Genomic DNA, 20,733 nt, shown 5'->3' with positions numbered 1-20,733 from the left:
TCGAGGAACCTGCGTCTGTTGGGAGACCTTCTGAGGGACACAGCTGATACCGATTAAAGGACATTTCACGATCTCTGCCATCAGCATTTTAAACGTTTTTTGCTTAAAATATACATTCATATATACTTTTTTAATCATGTTCTTCCTGTACACCCGACAGGGGAGTTAGCTCTGTCTTGTATGTCTGCATTTAGCCCGTGATGAAATATTACACCTTGCACTCTCAGTGTGCCCTGTTGCCATGTGCGTGTGCTGAGGGGTTGAGAGTCACGCGGGAGCCCGGAAAGGCGCCGAGCTCCTTTTGTCTCCGCCGTCGATGCTTTCTCGGAGGCCGGCCCTCTTTGCTGCGATGCCATCCTTTTGCATCATAAAGAATCCCCCCCTGTGAATATGTAGACCGATTTGTCTGTGCGCAGCCATGCGTCACGCAAACGTGAATGCGCGTAACAAGTGACAGGTTTCCCTCTCGCTGACCTGTCAGCTGATAAAACAGAGGGAGAGCTGAAAGGTCAAGGGGCAAGGTCAAAGGTCGTCCTGTTTATGAATGCCGCCCTGGACTGGATGTGCTGCGTCAACAAAAACTCACCGGGTTCAGGATGTCACCGTGGAGTGAGACAGTGCTTCCCAAACAGCATCTTGTATTTCCACCAGACTGGTACAGAGGACAAGTCCACGTTTCAGAAAACCAGCTGATGAGCCGGTCTGAGCTTCTGGGTCTGTTCAGGTGGTTGACAAATAGACACGGGAGGGTGGGAACGGGCCGAGGCGCGGCCCGCATCCACTGAACCCTCCTAAAGTTAGGGGAATGTAGCAGGCTGCCATTCGTCCCCACACCGCTTACTGTTTTATGGGACACACGAGAGTTATCACAACCTTCTAAGCTCGAAACCTCAGTAGGAACTCGAGACGTCAGCGAAGTTTCAGACGCCGCACTCCCGGAGAAAGCCTTTGAACAGAACATGTGAGGCGCAGATGGCTGCGAACTCTGTGTGGGATGTGAGACTTAGTGAAGAGTTTGACTCTAACAGGACAAGGGTGGAGCAGGAAAGCCAAAATGTCCTTTCTGAAAAACGTTTCCTTATGTTCTCCTGAAGACTCGGTCCCTATTTCCACGCTACCTACTAATACCACATATCATGTAGTGTTAGCACCTTTTCAGCTACCGTATTTGCATTTAGTTTACATGAAGTGGACGTAATTAAACCATCATTTAACAGGGGAATGGCGGAAAGACATGTGCTGATGGATGTCAGTCAGATTAAATTCCTAAAAAGCTGCTGCCAGTTCAACTTAACAAAGAGACAACAAAGTGTTTTTCCAAAGAGTTAATACTTTTCTGTTTCTTTTCCAAGATCTTCCTGGAGCCGTCTCGCCACCATTCGCAGTAAGTCGCTCCGCCGTTTCCTTTGTGCGCCGGGGGACAACAGTGTCCACCAGATATACCCAGGCCTGTCAGCTTTCCAGTGTTAACACACACTCAAAACCCAGTAGGAATACGTACATCGTGTGCCGCGACCGCCACGCCCTGCGACCCGCCGAGGGACTGAACCCGTGTTGAAAAGCTTCAGGAAAGGAGCCGGACCTTATCGTTTGCTGGATCAGCTGGATGCCGGCTGTCGAGGTCAGTGGGTCAGCCTCAGCTGCACATGTGAACGCCGCATGAACCCGAACCATCTTGAGCCGTTGCTATGGCTCGCACAGCTGCTTCCCTCATGTATGCGTACTTGAATGTGTGCCACCGGCTTTTATGGCATTACTGGTTTGTCTGAATGTAATACGAATCTGTAATAAAGAGCCGCCCGGATGGAGGTAAAATACACGGTTCCTCTGGCAGTCCCGGGAATGATTTGCACCCTGGCTCATTCGGAGTGGCCCCGACGGTCTGTGTGGCGGGCAGAGGACTGCAGTGATCCTGCATACGGAGAGCGTAATTACAGAGCCGATCACAGGGACTCCCGTGGACGCGTGCGGCCATCGGCGCCCTGTGTCGCGCTGTCACAGTAAGGTACCGGAGAGCGACAGACCGAGCCCGTCCCGGCCGGCTCAGCCCACCAAAGAAGGAGCACAGCCCCTGCCTCCTTGCCGACTTTTAACCCAAATACGCTGAAATCACGTTGGCGATCCCTTTCTCCCCTGCAGCTGTTCTTATGTGCTGACATGAGGAGGAACACGGGATGCTTGGGACCCTTTCACTGCTCTCATCATCCGAAAATATCTATTCGGTGGCCAGGGAATAACCATGTGACTGATAGAAAGCGAGTGGTGTCTACGGTTTTCTAGACGCGGCCCAGTAGCCTGTAGCTGAGAGCCTGAGTCCCGGTGCGATGCTGTAGCTACATCTTTTTTTTTTTGTTTTTCACGAGATGTATTCCGGGTCAGGCAGTGGAACTGGAAGTGGACGTCGCCGGTTCACAGTCAAGAGCTTCCTGGGAGACTTTTAACTGTTTTCGCATGGTTTTTAGCGTCCCTTTATCAAAGGCCGCCCGGGAATGTATATTATGTCCCCCTGCTTCAAATCCAGTGCTGCGTCTCACCGCTGACGAATGTCACTTCCAGCGCTTAGGGAGAAACACAAAGACAAGATTGAAAACATATCAAACTAGAAAATGTGCTCGGTAGGGCGCCGACCTCCGCCAAGGCCAGTGTCGAAGAGAAATACACCGGACTTCAGAGGAAAGGGTTCAAATTCATAGTAAAGGATCCGGATCTGCCCCAGAATGTGAGGGGTTCTTCCCTGCCCCCCCCCCGAGGTCAACGCAGGATGTGGTCATTGTATTACTCAATATATTTTGACCGGGCAGAGATAAGTGGAGTTTGTTTTCCTTTGACATAAGTCCGCAGCTACTCCGTGTCCTGTGGCAGTGGCGGGGATACCGTGCGGTGCTGAGCCTTTGCAGGGAGAGTGGATGTGGCTCAGACCTAGTGGTTTACTTCTCTTTACTTCAGGCCCTAATTACAAGCCAGACTGGGAAACGGAAAGAATCTGATTTGGGCTAAAAGAGTCATCATAAAAGAGCAAGGACAGTCGTTGTAATTATGTTATTTTGGCGATAAACAACAATATTCATTTTCATTTTTTTGCTTTTTCTCAGTGTAAACAGTTGGAGGAGCAGTAAATGGCTGGTCAGCCTCTAAGTCTAAATATACATCCGCGCCGTGTTTCCCCCTAAGTCGCCCGTTTCGGTGCAGTGTCTGAAAACCAAAATGACAAGCAGCCCTTTGAAGGTGGATGGGAGAGTATGCTCCAGTCGGAGGATGTCATGGTGGACAGGGATGGGATCCGGGGGCGTTTCTCCGTCGGCTTTGAAGGAGGAACTTGACACTGATTCTGATCCCGCTAATCTGGCCAGCAGGGGGCCGAAGTGGTTTACTTTTTTTTTTTTTTTTTTTTTAATCTACTCTTATTCAGCCGCTCAGCACGTTATGCCTCAGTGAAACCTAAAACCATCCCAGTGTGCGGATAGAAAAGTTCGGTATAAAGGCTTTTCTAGTGAAAGGGGGTGTCGCAGACTGAACTGGCAAACCGACGCGGTCCCGGGGCAGGTCCTGCCACTGCGTCGCCAAGAGTCCGGAGGCTGAGGTTTCGCGTGGACGTTTGTGGGGAAGCCTCCAAAGCTCAGTTCTGCCCAGGAGAACCCGGGAAGAAGCACAGACTCGGCGCAGGTTCCCGGCGAGGTCCGGACTCAAATTTCATGCGTCCGGTCGGAGGTCTCTCCCCCTCCTGCGCCCAGAAGCTCGCCTCGCCGTTAAACGGGAATAAGGGCAATGCCCGAGGATTAATCGGATGAGTTCGTCAGTTACCGGAGTGAAGTCGTTGTCTTGAGTGTGTTTTGGAAATGTCCACAACTTTCCGAAAGTCTTCCTTCATTTTCTCCCTCGGAGTCGAGGAATTACTGCCGAGTTTTGGATGCTTGTAAATCGGAGAGGATCTTTGCTCCTGACCTCCCGGGATTCTAGGTGAAAACCGAAAGCGCGGCTGAGATGAGGTTCGGGCTATAACCGGGTAGGCGCTGCAAACCGTGTCTGTCAAATTCAGAGCGGACCGAGAAGCGGATTGCCCCGGCGGAAGGCATGCTCTGAAGACCAGCCCGTTAAGTGCCGATCCTGCGCGCTGCACGTCTTCATCTGGAATTAATTGGTTCACGACCTCCGATGCGCTAAGGACGCGCCAGGATCTTTATCTCTCGTGAGAGTGAGTGTTTAGCCTACTTTATCCGACGCCCCGCCAGAATGAGGGCTTTCGTTATCAGCTTAGCTCTCGTAGGGCTGTTGACCTGGACGGGCGAGGCCGACCAACAGACTCATCTCAAGCGGGTGCAGTTACGCAGACGCGCACGACTGGAACGCGCCCAGGGGGGCGCAGCGGACAGGGAGCGCTTCGTCGGACGTATGCGCCCCGGGTTTGGTTCGGCGATCTCGGTGCACAGCTCCAGTAACGGGGACGATGTACAGGCTGACCAAGGTGTACCGGTGCCCGCCAGGACGGGGGCCGTGCAGGGCAAGAGAGCAGGGGGCCGTGGTCTGGTGCCGAGGAGAGGGGCGGCCGGTAGGATCGGCTCGCCCAGTCAGCCGGACGTGCAACGAGATGAGGGCACTCCGGGCGCCAGAGCCCGGATCGCCCGGATGCCCAGCGGCGCCGGGTCGCCAAATCTACTGGCCAGCTTCGCGGGGAAGAACCGCGTTTTGGTGATCTCGGCGCCTCACGATTCCGACGGCTACTACCGGCTGATGATGTCCCTTCTGAAACCAGATGTGTACTGCGAGCTCGCCGAGCGACACGTCCAGCAGATTGTCATGTTTCACCAGGAGGGAGAGATGGGGGGCAAGGTGAGGAGGATCACTGCGGAGGGGAAGGTGATGGAGGAGCCGCTGGACACAGCACTCATCCCCAGACTCATGAGCTTCCTCAAACTGGAGAAAGGTAAAGATTGGGTTCGGGTCTCGGGGGACGGGGTTTTGCGCATGTTTGTGCAGCCCAGTGGTCTTGTTACTTCCTGTCTCTAAAGCCACCTAGTTAGGCGGAGGTGCTTGTTGAAAATCCCTGCTCAAAGGGAACGGGAGTCATGTCTGCATGTTTCCCGTCGGGGTGACGCACGCCTCGGGCAAAACGCGTGACGGAGCGCCCGGCATTGTTTGTATCCTAACCTGTTCGGCGATGTGGTGACTTCCAGGCAAGTTCGGCATGGTGCTGCTGAAGAAGACGCTGCAGGTGGAGGAGAGGTACCCCTACCCCGTGAGGCTGGAGGCCATGTACGAGGTGATCGACCAGTCGCCCATGAGGAGGCTGGAGAAGCTGCGGCAGAAGGGCTTCGTCCAGAAGTGCAAAGGAGCGGGCGTGGAGGGTCAAGTGGAGGAGGGCACGCTCACAGGTGAGACGGGGTTGCGTCCGGTATCTTATCACCACACTTGTCACAGGATGGGAAGCCACAAATGACACCCTTTTTTTGAGTTCTGCCAGTTAAGGAGCTGCCTCCATCTACTTAAAGTGTTAGTTCAAATTAGCCAAAAAACCCCCAAAACATTTCTATCTTACCTGTAGTGCAGTGGCTCTAAAGATGCAGATGGTTTGAGGTTTTTTTTTTTTTTCCACCAGGTTTTGAGAAAACTCGTTTCAGACTTATTTTGTCCGCCCAGTATTTCCAATGAAAACTCTGACAGTGTGTTTTGTGGATACCCCAGGGTAAAGGAGACGTGGTTCCTGGAAAGAGAGGTTTCTGTTGAACATTTTACATGACTTTTGTTTTTGTTTTGTTTTTTTCACTCTGAGCAGCACAAACACATTTCTATCCATTTCCACTGTGTGTTGGGCAAAAATCTCCGAGGCAGATATCTCTAAAGCTGAGCAAATAAAACACATCAGTCTGCATGGCTGTAGACCGCTAAAGGCAAGTGAGGACACATCTGTTTAGTAGTTTGGGAGAACTGACCCCTTTAACACGTGATCTGAAGCTTTACAAATAGTGGGAAAAAATATTCTCTGTAACATAAAATATTGAGTGACTGGAAATATTTATACTATAATGCATTTTGGCACAACAGTGTAAAAATGTATATTTTTAGTACTTTGTTAGACTCATGTAATGTTGCACAAATTGGGAAGGTGCTGGAAGGAAACCTCTTACCTATGATCTGTGTCTGTGTGTGTGTGTGTGTGTGTGTGTGTGTGTGTGTGTGTGTGTGTGTGTGTGTGGACCAGTAGACACACCTGTGGAAAGAAAACCATGGAAGAAGATCCCCAGGAAGCCCACGATAACAACCACAGCCGCCACCACCACCACCACCACAACCACACGACCAACCACAACAACTACAGCCACCACCACCACAACCAGAGCTACGACAACGACGACGACCAAGGCTACTACAACCGCCACCAAACCCACCACTACCACTACCAGAAGAACCACCACCACAAAAAGACCCACCACTACCACCACTACCACTACCCAGAGACCAACCAGAGCCCACACCACAGCCCTTTGGCTCCCAGACCCCAGAACCACTGCTGATCCTTCCTACGACAACCGCAGAGAGAGGGAGAGGTACCCGGCTAAACCCACCCCAGCTGGAGATAACCGCACTGACAAGGACAACAGAGACCCACACAGCCGCAAGCTGGTACCTGCTACACATAAACCCTCCAAGATCAAACCCACCAAGAAGAAGACCGGAGGAGAGAAGGTGATTCAGTGAAATTTTGCTTCAGTGGTGCGTCACACTGCGTCTTTCTCGACTGGGTGTAAATTCCAGTTGGTTTTATTTACTGTAAGTGTTTGGGGTTTATACTATGTATAGAAGCTGCTAGACTCGTGGAGAACAACACTGTTTCTCCATTCTTGGTTAGGTTTTAACCTCAGTACTGAAATCATATACTTAAATAAGTCATTCTGCTGATTCCTTTTTATCTGTGGCAACCGTTTTGATACCCAGACATTTCTTTCTGGGGCCTCGTGCATTGGAAAATCAAGTGACAACAATATCGTTATCTGTGCAGGTGCTGACTAATGAGTACGAGGACAAGTATGAACCCGGCAGTCCAACAGTGGGCGATCCTGAGGAGACAGAGACCTTCACTGACATCAGCCCCGTGAAGAAGGTCAAGGGCAAGCACAATAAGCACGACAAGAAGAAGAAAAAGAATGACAAGGCAGCCAAGAAAGCAGAGAGGAGAGGAAAGGTGGGGAAGGAGGGGAAGATCGGGGGGAAGAAAAACGGAAAGAGGCTGTTAAAGTACCCTGAGAAGGAGGACTACCCAAAGCCCACCAAGAGGCCATCGCCCCCTCCGAAGGGATCTCTGGTCTCCTTCCTGGACTACTTTGAGAACAGGAGGCGGCTGCTGGTGAGTGCATGACATAACACTCAGTTCATCAAAGGCTCACTTACTCTTTTGCCTGGAAAATCCAGTTTCAGGCTTCAGCCAGAGGGAAATATTTGTCCTCGGATACAGTAGCGTTATTAAACTGTTCTGATCCACCTACTCCCAGTACTCACACGCATCACCTTTAAAGGTTTGCTTGGTTTGACATTTCAGGCTACGGTGCTTATCCGCTTTCCTGCCAAGAGTTTGGTGAGAAACCTGATACTACCCCTCATATCTGTCTGTTCGGTGTAAGGCTGCAGCCAACAGCCGGTTAGCCTAGCTTAGCATAAAAACCGGAAACGGGAAAATAGCTGGCCTTGCTCAGTCTGAAAGGAACAAATCCTGCATACGAGCGCCTCTAAAGCTCAGTAATTACCAGGGTTTAGCTTGCCAGGCACAGCCACTTCCTGCCAGGCGACCAGCAGAGACTCCAGGAAGTCACTGTGCCCAGCTAAGAAATAGTCCAGCACAGACCCCTTTGTAAAACAGCAACGTGATGTTTTTACACTTCGATTTTTGTCTGGATTAAACAAATGTGCTATGACATGTTAATTAGTGAGCTTTAGGATTTTTTACCTTTGGACGGAGCCAGGCTAGCTGTTTCCCCCTGCTTCAAGTCTTTATGCTAAGCTAAGATAACTGGCTGCAGGCTGTGCCAGTCTTCCCATCTAACTCTCAGCAAGGAAACAAATAAGTGTATTTACCGAAATGTTAAATCCTCCCTTCAAAGTAAATTTGTTGCATTCATTGACATTTCTACAATACACACTATAGAAATTAGTATGTTCACCGACAGGAGTCTCTTTCTGTACCAACGTGGGATTAAGAAAAAAACGCTGAAACCATTTAATGTCACATCAATTCATTGATTCTGGACAGAACTGCTTCGTTGGGAGCTTTTCTTGTCAGAAGCTGGACGTTGAACCCTTCTGAATCATTCCACAGGAAAAGTTGAGCGGGAGGAGGAGTCGATCTATAGTTCGCTGCAACTCGAGGGGGAGTTTGTTTTTCAAAACAGAGAACTGGCTATTTTACAGTCTGGATAAGTAATCTAATTTTGAGAAAATTCCTCTGTGCTTTGAGGCAGAAAGTCATTCACTTGTTCCGCCTTTTATTTTCTGTATTGCCACTGGTTTATAATCAATCTTAAGCGGCATGCTATGGGAACAGGCGTAAACTATGTGGAGCAGCCGCCCCCCGCCTTCCCGAAAGGCTGCACAGCCGTGTGCAAACAGACTGTGTGTCTCTGTTTTGCAGCTAGTATAGATTCTTATCGCGGCAGTGCTGCGAGCGGGGCTGGGAAAGTATACCCCAGGTGAATGCAAACACCGCTCTAACCCCCCCCACCCCCCTCCCTCCAGCTGATTACGTCCCCCAGCGAGGAGAGCAGTATGTATGTTCAGCAGAGGGACGAGTACCTGGAGTCTGTGTGTGAAATGGCCATCAGGAAAGTCTCCATCGTCACCGTCTTCGGCTCCCTGACCAACTCCACCATGAAAATTGACCACTACCAGCTGGGTGAGTAGCTCCCACATGCAGTGTCAGCGCTCAATTAAACTTCTTTCTCAGTGGTACAGGAGGGTTCAAAAGGTATTTGTTTGTAACTCAGATTGGCTGTGCAACAGGTGAGTGGCAGTTCTCTCAGACACTGGTGTTATCCCATCCTGCCCTTCCATCTGGTTGGGCAAATGCACCCCTTGCTGGGCTGCTCAGCGGTCCTTGCAGTTGCTGAGTCATGCACCTACTGCGAATAATTGTTTATGAGAATCCCGGGTCTCAGCGGATGTTTTCCACATCTTAATCTTACAGTGTAGAAGAGAGCTGTGGTTTTTGCGAGCACTTCATTTTATTCTGCTCTCCATTTCTCAGCCAACAGACCCATCGTCAAACGGCAGGTCTCTTTGTGCTGATTGATCCGTGTTACAGTAACAGTGAATGTTAGTGTAGAGACATCACGCAACTGGACAATGGATTTTCTTTGTCCTTTTTCTCATGTCAATTCATAGTTTTTTTTAACTTTCATACCTACAGGTATATGAGAAATAAGCTGCCCATTTACACCTTTTTATGGGACTTAAATATCCATTAATATCCCGAGAAAATATCTGGGATAATTGCAGAAATTCAATGAAAATGATTTGCATTATTACCTCTGCCAAGGAGGTTATGTAATCACCTGTGTCCGTTTGTTTGTGTGTTTGTTTGTGTGTTTGTTTGTCGGCAGGATTACGCAAAAACTACTGAACCGTTTTGCTCCCAAGTCGGTGGAGGGATGTGAGCTTGGGCCAGGGAAGGTCCCATTAAATAACGGGGCAGATCCGGTTCATTTACTGTGAATTGGAATTTTTTCCTCTGAAGTCTGGTGTATGTTGTTTGACACTGACCTTGACAGAGGTCTGGACTCTACTGAGTGCATTTTCTAGTCTCAAAATATTGTAATTTCTTTCTATAACTACAAAATGCGCTCAGTAGAGGTCCAACCTCCGCCAAGGCCAATGTCAAAGAACTCTGACATACCATAACCCTTTACCATTACACCAGACTTGAGAGGAAAAAATTCAAATTCAAGGTAAATCATCCCGATCTGCCCCATTATTGAATGCGTTCTTCCCTGGCCCAGGCCCACATCCCTCCACCAAGTTGAGTGCGGATCGGTTCAGTAGTTTTTGCGTAATCCTGCTGGCAAATAAGCCCACAAACAGCCGCGGGTGATTACATAACCTCCTTGGCAGAGGTAAAAGTGCATAGCTGCATTCTCACCACAGTAAATTCAACATTAGTTCTGGGAAAATATAAGAAGACTCAGTACTGGTCATTTCTGAAGTGTTGCTAACTACATTCTCCACTACTATGGCTCTTCAAACTACATTCAGGGAAAATTGTATTATGTGAATGTTCACAATGTTATAAGCCAGAGGCCAAGAGAGGTGTCTCCTGCCACGTCTGCTGTCCTGTCCTTGTCTTACCCTCCTTGCATGATGTCAAACTAGATGCTTTCAGCAGCGATCTCTGCTCCAAATATAACATTCAGAACCTACCCTGGCTCTGCCAAAGCCACGGTGTTGTGTACTTCTCTGTGCATAATCTTGGCCTCGGTGCTCCTACTTTATTGTGGTGTTCACTCTCTATATTACTTTGAAATGTTCCGTTTTCGTTGTATTTTTAGTGATGAGATAGGAGTGTTTGTGTGAGATGAGTTCAGCTGCTGATGAAGCACAGGGGTCTGTGTCATATGTATCAGCGGTTGGGGGGGGGGGGCTCTGCCAGAAAACATACCTTGTGTAGCATCCGAAGCCAGGGGGTAAGTCTGCCTCCTCCCGAGCCGATGTGTAAGCTGCAGACACACACAGACACAGACACACTCAGTTTGGAAAATCTCCCTTTTATTAAACTATTTACAGCCACTGGTTCGAAATGAACAAAACCGCTGCCGTTTTAATGAGAAGCACCGTGTCACTTACGCTCGGCAGCTCCTCCTAATTTCAGACATTTTATAACCGTCTCAAACCCGAGGCTTCGGCGAGTGGCCTGCAAACCCACTTTGTTAACTTTATGAGTGTGTCACTCCGCATGACAACGAGGTCTTATCCAGATGGAATGCTGGAAAAAGTGCCGAGCTGACGTCACCCACCCCCACCTATAGTGGGACCCGATTACACTTTCCTTCCATTTGCAGGCCAGAGGGTCAGTGTGTGTGTGTGTGTGTGAGAGAGAGCACGTACTGTATGCGAGCCACCGGTTCTTTCGGTCTCGCCCCTCCCTCGGTTTAGTGCGACTTCATAGGGTACGAGTTTTAAGTTGGCCGGTTGGTCGGCAACGTGTGCCGCACGAGGAACATGCGTGAGTGTGTCGGTCGTGTATTTCTGTGTGTGCAGTCCGAGTGTGTGTCTGCCATCTCCAGAATGTGCCGGGTATTTCCCACTTTGATTGCTCATACACATTACACATCACAGACTGGCTTAAACAACCACCAAAAAAAACACCGTTGTGTGTGTGTGTGTGTGTGTGTGTGTGTGTTTTTTTGCACACAAGTATGCATGGAGGGGGTGGTGATTAAACACTTTTGCTCCGGCCTGTATAAACACCAGCTACAGTAAATTTGTAAGGCATCCAGCCCTGCCAGATTTCCCCGAATAAAAGCTGCTCTTTGTGGAGTTGTCCCTGATTCACTCTGCTCTTCACTGCTACTTCACCGTCCTGTCAAACCCATTTTTCAAAGGAACATTGTATCGTGCTTAGCAGTGGGAAATGCATGTTATCCTGATGTCTGAGAGCTGAACACCGACTTTGTGTTTGTGTTATCACGGTGTAGAAAACGCTTCGTCACAATTGTACATCGTTTCGCATTGAGACGTCCGACAGTTTGGTTTCTCACAGTTGTGTAAGAGCTTTTGTTTGTCAGATCTGACAGCTGAGAGTGTCACGAGCTATAAATGCTGTCAGAGTTACATTTATCGCTCACACACTTAAATTTCTTTGGACCGAAATATCAAAGCAAAAGCTTGGTACAAGCATTTTCTCCTCGACTAAATTTCCCTTTAAATTTACTTTCAAGGCCAAAAAAGTATGGATAAAAAAAACAAACTGTCTCACACAATCTGTCTCTTCTTGTCTCTTCTTGTCTCCAGAGAATGACAAACCTATGAGGGGCCTTCGTCAGGAGGACCTGGTGAACCAGGATCTGATCACAGAGCTGAGGAAAGAGTTTAGCATGACGCACGATGACTTCTACATGGTCCTCACTGACACCGACATGAGAGTCAAGGTAGGGACTTGCTCCCTAAAGCTGAGGGACCGGACCCTGTAAGGCCCATCTAGACAGAGGCCTCCCGTATCTTTTGCCTTAATTTGCAGAACAAAAAGGTTGTATCCTCCAAAAGTGGATTGCACAGCAGACGTCTAACGGAACATTCAGCCAACCTCTTAAATGTATATATATATATATATATATTTATGGGAATATATAAATGTATAATAATATATTTATTTAACAATCTGAACATCAATTTTAATCATACTTTACCTCTAAGGTTAATATTTACTCGGTCTCATGTTGTGCCGCTTGACTCCCATAAATAAGCTGTTTTTCTGCTTTATTCGTGGCACCGCTGTTGGTCTTTTGGTCGTGTGTTAACACATCCACCACCCATCTGCCCAACGCTTTCATCGTCTCCTTCTCTCTGAAGGTGGACCGACCTGTCCTCGTGCTGCCAACACGCCGCCTTCTCTAAAACACTGTTTTAATTCACACAACATGAAATTTGCCCAACACCTGTGTGTGTGTGTGTGTGTGTACGTACGGGTGTGTGCATGCCAGGGTAAATCACCGGGCTGTTTTTGGACAGACTCATCAAAGGGGCCAGTGTTTCACCTCTGTGCTGACAGAGGCAGAGACAGGGAAGTCTGTGAATGTACGAGGATGTGGGTGTGGGTTTGAGACAGAGAGGGGCAGAGAGAGCACAGCGGAGAAAGGCGTGAAGGAGTTAGAACGAGCTGCGCGGCAGATTCAGCAACCCCCCGAGGAAGGTGTGAGATTGGCTGTGGTACACTTTCTTGCACGCGTCAGATATTTATGCTGAGATGTCTTAGAAACTCGTAAATAAAATCAGATGCCGCGTCGTGTCTTCCCTGAAGTTATCACGAAGAATGCTCGGGATGTGGCAAAGGTCAAACCACATCTACGAACATGTTCAAAAACTTCACTTTATCACTTTATTGGAAACAGGTTCACCGTTTGTTTTAAGCAGTGGGATTCTATTTTCATATCCTCTGTCATTTCCAATTATTTTTTTCCAGGCATATTGATTTATATATTCTGTGGCTCCACCAGATTTCAAAGGGTGTGACTGGTTCTTGTTGATGTTCTTTTGGCAGCAATCCTATGAGGTTCCCATCAGCATGAAGGCTGTATTTGACTACATCGACACCTTCTCCTCCCGCATCCGAGAGATGGAGCAGCAGAAGAGAGACGGGGTCGTCTGTAAGAAAGAGGACAAGCCCAGATCGTTGGAGAACTTCCTCTCTAGGTAAGATTGCTTTTAAAGGTTTCAAATGCACTACGTGGCCAAAGGTATGTGGACACGCAACCATGTGGCATGAATGCTAGATCAGCCTGCTCTTCTACAGAGGTTTCTGCAAGAGTTTGAAACCCCTTCCCAAGATCTGTAGTGTGGTCAGGCGATGGTGTTTGGAGATAAGACCTGGCTCGCAGTCTGTGTTCCAGTTCCAGTTCCAGTTCCAAAGATTCAGGGTGGGCGAGGTCAGGGCTGTTCCACGCCAAACTCAGAAAACCGTTTCTTTATGGCTTCGCGCACTGGAGCATTGTTACGTCCGATGATTCCCTGAAAACTGATGGAAGCACGTTATTGTCTAAAATATTACTGATGTATCACTGATGTAGTACACAAAAGTAAACTCATATAGTTACTGGGAGTATTATTGGGTGGTCCCAACAGGTTGTTCCCGCTTCCATCAAAAATCTGTTGCTTTGCTCAAGAATCAGCTGGACCACAATTTATAGCATTTATAAACAGCATTTGACAGATTGCGTCAGCGTGTTCGCATGCGCTCCACGGATATTATAAGTAACATAAACCCCTGCCGTTCCTCAAGGCTGCATCATTGCAGTAAAATATTTTCAGGCTGTCTTCTGTTACCATGGAGACCTGGATTCCATCCCCAGATCACAGTGCTGAGATCTGGCAGGGTTTTGACCATAATTTGGAAATTGTCATCCTCTGTCGGTAATAGCATGGGAATATGTTAGCGTACGAGCACAAACTCTGTGTCTTAGTACAGAGCTTTCACTGCTGCACCAAAGTGCCACTTAAATCCAGGCCAAAACTTTCTGTGATTGCAGGTTCCGTTGGCGTCGTCGCCTGTTCATCATCTCCGCCCCCAGTGACGAGGAGTGGGCCTATCAGCAGCAGCTCTACGCCCTGACTAGCCAGGCCTGCAACCTGGGTGAGTCACCCGAAATCCACCGTCAGTGCCGTCACTCTTAAGCTAACCCATGACTGGTGAATTAACTCACCTCACTGAGGTCAGGAAAGGGGCTTTAAAGTGTCACTCAGATAACAGCGACAAACAAAAACAAATCAAAACACTTCTTCAGGCTTACTTTTAATGGAATCTAGCCACGCAGATAACGTTATTTGCAGGGGTTTTGAGATCACTGGTGAGACGTGACACATGACACTAGAGCTACCCCATTGCAATGGAGTTGCATTACAGTTGCAATAACTGATTTTTGGCCACCTGGGGCAGAGTAAACAGGCTTGTTAATTTGCCTGCTTTGTGTCCAGCTTTTGTTGCATGACCCTCCTTCATTTCCCATCATCTCTCTATTTTCAACTATTAAGTAAAGTATTAAAATGCAAAAGTCAAATAAAAATCACCCTTTAATCTAATATAGCAAACTTGTTAGCAAACAGTTGCCTATTAACACATTCAGCTGATACAGAGCAACATTAGCTTTTATTTTGACTTGGCAAATGTGAAACCAGTACTCTCTCTCTTTTACCTCTGGTTTTGGTCTCCACCAGCTCCTGAGGGAAACATCTGGCTCTTTAGCTGCTAAATGCTCCACTACTTTCACCAGCTGTGCTCTGACTGGGTCTGTCTGCTGTCTGGCGACAATGAACCGAAACTGTGAACTTGCAGGCTGGAAAACCAAAACAATAAGCTAAAAGACACCGTAAAGCTCTGTGGAGCAACCGCTGGGTGTTAATTCTCTGTGGATGAATCCATTTCACACGCAAGTAGTTGTGATCCATCGTTAATATAAAAATATTGATTGTAGCTGTTTTATGGGCTTTTCGCTGTTTTGTTTTTTTTTATTATTTAAAATGGTTCCCAAGGAAAGAAAGCCCTTCACAGCGTGCTTTATGTGTAGAAGTAAATAATGGGAGCATTATTCAAGGCTATAAACAATATTGCAATACAATATATTGACCACTACAATTTCAATTGTATTAACCTCCATTGTACTTGACAAACAACACTGAAACACTCTACATGGCTAGATACCAGTGGAGCTAAATTCAGAAATATACTTTTGTGAAATGTGAGTGAACTCATCTTTCAAGGTGCCTCAAACTCTGACATTGTGATGCATCCAATCGGTCTGGCCAGTGCTGTGAGCACTTTTCCCTCTGGTTCTTCTGCTGCTGTCCTCCGTCCTTTCCGTGTTGGCTCTTGCTGCGACCACACTTCCTGTGTTCCCAAACAATCTCCCGTTGCTGCAGCCACAAACAAACAAGCGAAAAGCTTCGCTCCCCAGCAAAGACCAACCCGAAAGAGCAAACGTGAAATCTTTAAAGAAGCGACCATAGGTTGAATCATCTTTGTGTTCATTCTAATTGGCAGAATGGATGTTTGGCCCACTGAAAATGTCTTGAATTATTATTGCAGTACACATATAACCCTAAATGAACCACAACAGTTAATGCCTATTTTGGAGCTGTGACAAGTGAACCAAATCTAATCTCTCCTCTGTCTTTCTGATAATATTTTCTATAAGGTTCTTAGCCAAATACCTGATATTTCATGGAGACTTTAACTTTACCCAGGCATGTGTCCTGTCCCCGCCTGCCAAAGTATTACCCAGACCAGTTATGAATTTGTAAGTCACATGCAGAAACTGATTACATGGAATGTTTTTGGTTACTGCAACCCTCCAGACATTATTAGCATCTTTGTTTGCGTGTGTGAACACTGTGTGTGTTTGTGCGTCTGCATGTGTGTGTGTTTGTGTGTGTGTGTACGTGCACGGAGGGATGTGCAGAGGGAAGCCAGATGACAGAACTGGCAGAGAGCTGTTTCTGTCCTGTCTGGGGGCTACCAAGCTCTTTTCCTTACCTGACAGCGGCCTTTTCACCCTGCCTGTTAGTCAACGTTTCCACAGTTTCTGAAATGTTATTACTGTATACCTCAAGAAAGACACATTTGTCCAAACTGTGCAAATCTCAACAACCTGACATGTGTGAAAGATTTACGTAAGATAAATGTAAACTTTAAACAGCTCACGGTGTACTGAACGTCTCAGTGAAACCAAATAAATGCTGTTTCTTCCCCGTCTTGTTTATAACGTTAATTTGTTAGTTAGTCAGAAAAATAGATACGGTATATTTGTCATATTTATGACTGTGACTCTTGCATTGCCTGCCATTTGATTCTTCTGAGGACAGTGCAAGAAGAAAATAGAACTAGATTTCAGACTTTGTTAGGTGCAAAATTGTCAGCCTAAGGTATTACTTTTTTTCAAGTATGTTAAACATTCCATTAATTTCCACTTATTCTACTGCTGAACTCTCAAGTCAGTCTGAATGAGAGTAAGTCAGCTAAGTTGATCAGTACCACTTTGTGAACAGGTTATATGTGGAAAATACTGGCTTTATTAACGGCTAACAAGTCATTCAGCTTCGAGGCTTTAAAGATCAGTAATAACCTTTGAATGACAAAACTTTTTGGGTACAAAGTAGTAGAAAATACCTTTGACTGGAGTTTACCCTCCTCCTTTTTTCCTTTTAGCCCAGTCTTTAATTTGTTAAATGGACCATTCCTACCACTTCTATAAATGTGATGCAGAGCAACAGTTTCTTAACATTTGCTACTGCCTACTTGATCTAGTATTAGACAGTGAGTGAGTCATTAATAAAGGTCGTGGGTTTCTCTTTCCCCAAACCATTAAATCTACAGTTAATGTCAGTACGTGACTAATTGTCTTTAAAGAGAAACCAGGCTGACAAGCAGCGTTCCACCACCATCTCTGCTTCACCTCTAACCACACCTAGAATCGCTCCCGGGTGTGGTCAGGAGAGAGCTTTGTTACTCCACTAATTACAGGCAACAGGGACCCACCTGCACATCGCTGCAGCAAGATGACAAGTTAAACCACTTGGGGTCAACAAAAACAAGGATTTCAAAGACTCAAGGATTTTCAGATCAATATGCGTTCATGAAGTCTGAAATTGTCAATGTTCTGTTTATGAGGTGATTTTGCTCCAGATGTTTTGTGCCTCTTTTCTCAAAGGTAAGAAAGAAACGTTATTGGAAAGTAACAAAGAAAGAAAACAAATTGCTCGGCTCTTACACAGTATGTTACTTCAGGCACCTGCAGCCTTGTGGCAATTGTGTCGGGTGGAGGCCGGCACTCTGACTCTACTCTGACAGACTTCTGCCTGATCTCCTGAGGCTTGGATTGTACCTCGTTTGTACGTCGCTTTGCACAAAAGTATCTGCCAAATGAATAAATGTAATATGTAATATGTAAAATATAAAATGTCAATGTAAATCTGAGTGGTCAGAGAGTCAGCTGGAGGGGTCGTCTGGTCAATTAACCTAAGAGGAGCCAGCTAAAGGTTTGTTTTACAACTCGGCAACCTTAAAGGGGTTCTTACTAATGGTTTGTTACTGATCTGTAAGGCCTTTACACATAATTTAACCATTAAAAAGCCATTATTTATAGCTTATACTGTAGGTTTCTTATGAAATATAACTCATTCGAAAATGGTTCCCATTTAACGCTGACGTCAGTATGCGTCTGTAGAATGTTTTTCCATATGAGTAAGTCAGGTGACTGGAGGGAAGCTTTATCTTGCATATCAGAAAAACCCACACCAGGGTATATGAGGACTTTTTTCCCCTCCTGTGTTGCTCTTGGCCTGGTGGGCAACCAGGGCTGTTCCCTCCCTCCTTGCCCCAGACAAAGGCCTGTCCTGCTGACTGGGCCGAAGGCCTGAGAGGTTTGATCCTGGTATTCAGGACTTGGCTCTCACCAAGTAAAGCCAGCGTTCTCCTGTGTTTAATGTGGACTTTCTCGCTTCAGAGGAAACAGCTTTTTGGCAGGACTCTCCAGACCACCACCATTCTCCTCCCTTTACCTAGAAACCAGTGCTTAGGATGATTCCAATAATAAACAATAATGTACCACAGTGAAACCAGTTTGGACAAGCAGAGGGACCCGTGGATAGAAAACAGCTGCATACTACAGACACGGTTGCCTTGTTTGACTTTTGCTGTCTAAGATATTTGCTTCTCTCTCCTGTGTGTTGTCAATGTGGCTGCCATTGCCATGGTGACATAGGTCTGAGGCACATCGCCATCCTCAAGTTGGTTGGCACGGAGGCGCCGGATATGGGCGGGGTCTTGGAACTCTATCCGATCAATGGTAAGAACTTTCTCAAATAAAATAATCAACGGGACTGCGGGTCAGGCATGTGTGTAGCAAACACACCGACCCAAACGTAGCACCTCTCCTTGGGCGCACAGTACCTCCTTTTACTGAATGCTAAGACCGTGCCTGCAGACCGACATTCAGGTCACTTGTTTCACTACAAAACAACTCTCTTTCCTCACTCTACGAGTCAGAAATCGTGCCCCAGATCTGCCCTCCTTTTGCGAAAACAGAACCCCAGTCAGTCCAGAAATCCCCTTGCACAGGCCAGTGTTTCTGTATCCCACTTCTCATTTCGTAATTAACCATACAGTAAAGAGAATCTATGCTCTGCTTGCTATTCCACCATGTCCCCCTCAAAGATTTGTTATTAACAAAGAAAGTCCCCATACAACCTCACAGCTGCATACGTATTTGTGCTGCTGCTGTCAGTAGGGACTCAGGACAAAAATAAAACTGTATTTCTTTCCTTTAAAATGACATGGTAGATGTTGCTCAAGAGAACTTTTCTTTGTTTTTCAAGCAAAGAATAAATGTTACTTAGAAAAACGAAATTGGAAATAGGCTTGTGCAAGACTATAGAAACCAGAGCTGTTGCAAGATTTCAGCTTTTGGCCTTCTTGGCTCAGCATGAGGAGATACTGTACAGTACATGTCAAACAAGTCTGCAAAGGAAAACATGGCCGTACTCTCTCCGCTGTAGAAATAAAAACTTTTTCTTAAATAATTCATTCCAACTTGAGTTTCTGCTCCATCCAGGGACTGCTACTGTGGAGCGTGAAGGGCTGTCAGCCTCCCTGGTGAAGGACATGAGGAACTACTTCCAGATCAGCCCAGAGTACTTCTCTATGCTGCTGGTAGGGAAGGACGGCAACGTTAAGTCCTGGTACCCTTCACCTATGTGGTCCATGGCTATTATCTATGACCTGGTAGACTCTATGCAGCTACGCAGGCAGGAGATGGCCATCCAGCAGTCACTTGGCATGCGCTGCCCGGAGGACGAGTATGGCGGCTATGGCTACCATCAACATGGATATGAACACGGTTACCAGGACGGCTATCACCAGGGCTACGGCTACTAACTGGCGCGTGGGTGTGTGCTAACCGAGGAGGCACAAGTTAACTTCTCCCTCTGCCTTGCAGCTGCAGCTTGACACTTTCAGTCCTCTGTCTTTGACCCTTAACCTTTTTCTAACCTTTCATACCCATCCTCCACCAGGCAGTTGTCACTGGTGGAGTATCCTTGAATGTTTCGTAGCACTTAGTGGAAGCTTCAAAACTGTTGCTTTCACCTATCCAGTTCTTCGATATACAGCATATAGCATAGTATGCTGCAAGTAATGGTAATTTTCACGGGGCTTTATTCCCAGCTGGTTAGTCACTAAATGTGTAGATGAGCCTGGAGGTTCAGGGATCTGTTGTGTACTTAAGTTCTTGTTTTGTTTTGCATTACTGACTTCGAACACAGTGTTTCGCACGTTGTTACATTGTTTCCTTCACTTGCCTTCCTCGTCAAATTTACATAATCACGTTATCAGCACAGACCTTTATTTTGTAGATAATGGGCTAAAATAAGACTTCTATGTATTTATTGGACATCTGTTGCATTTGAGGTGCAGTTATCAACTATTTTATGAAAAAAAGCTGTCACACTATTTCTCTTTTGTAAAGTTTCTGTCGCTATACAATGTTCTTATTTATATTCAATTGTCCTATATGAAAATAAACATTTGTTAAATACCATTAACAGTCTTTGAATTGCGTGCAGTGCACACTGTATCAGTTCTCATTAGCAAAGGTTCAGTGTCGAGTGCATTGCAGGAATCTCTGGAGCTACACCTCCTCCTAGTGGCCTAATGAGATGATGGGGGGGGGCACTCTTCTTGACGGCATATTTTACTGGCCATTTAACAATGAAGACGACCCAATCCTATATTAAACGTGTGCCGCACCGGAGTAGGAATGTAAAATAATATCGCTTTAACCTCCTCAACCCCATGGTCCCTCCAGCAGGCCAAACACATTCCACACACGTAGTGAGGCCGAGACTTGCTGACATCCATTGAACTTAGTTTTTCTCTCCGCGGTCTCCAAACAGCTAGATTCAGCTTAAATATGTACAAAATTATGCAAGATTTCTAGAATTCTTCATTTGGTGCAATGATATAGCTGCTTTTGGCTACGAATATTTTACTTA

General features: G+C 46.7%; 1 protein-coding gene across 2 annotated transcripts; it reads left to right on the top strand.

Moving 5' to 3' along the window:
• Positions 1–3,414: 3,414 nt before the first annotated feature.
• On the top strand, positions 3,415–20,272 carry ccdc80 (coiled-coil domain containing 80). Of its 2 annotated transcripts, none has more exons than XM_040148654.1 (10): positions 3,415–4,921; positions 5,172–5,369; positions 6,200–6,681; positions 6,995–7,339; positions 8,722–8,878; positions 11,989–12,125; positions 13,235–13,386; positions 14,220–14,323; positions 18,447–18,530; positions 19,296–20,272. In XM_040148654.1, the coding sequence occupies exons 1-10, from the start codon at positions 4,231–4,233 to the stop codon at positions 19,616–19,618; spliced, it is 2,673 nt and encodes an 890-aa protein (XP_040004588.1). In that variant the 5' UTR covers positions 3,415–4,230; the 3' UTR covers positions 19,619–20,272. The 2 variants fall into 2 exon arrangements, with proteins under 2 accessions (XP_040004588.1, XP_040004587.1); XM_040148653.1 differs by having other exon boundaries at positions 6,197–6,681.
• The last annotated feature ends 461 nt before the right edge of the window (positions 20,273–20,733 follow it).

Source organism: Xiphias gladius, chromosome 16 (assembly GCF_016859285.1).
Source record: "Xiphias gladius isolate SHS-SW01 ecotype Sanya breed wild chromosome 16, ASM1685928v1, whole genome shotgun sequence".
Lineage (NCBI taxonomy): Eukaryota > Metazoa > Chordata > Actinopteri > Istiophoriformes > Xiphiidae > Xiphias > Xiphias gladius.
The sequence above is the reverse complement of the archived record's forward strand: the minus strand, read 5'-3'. Positions and strand labels throughout refer to the sequence as shown.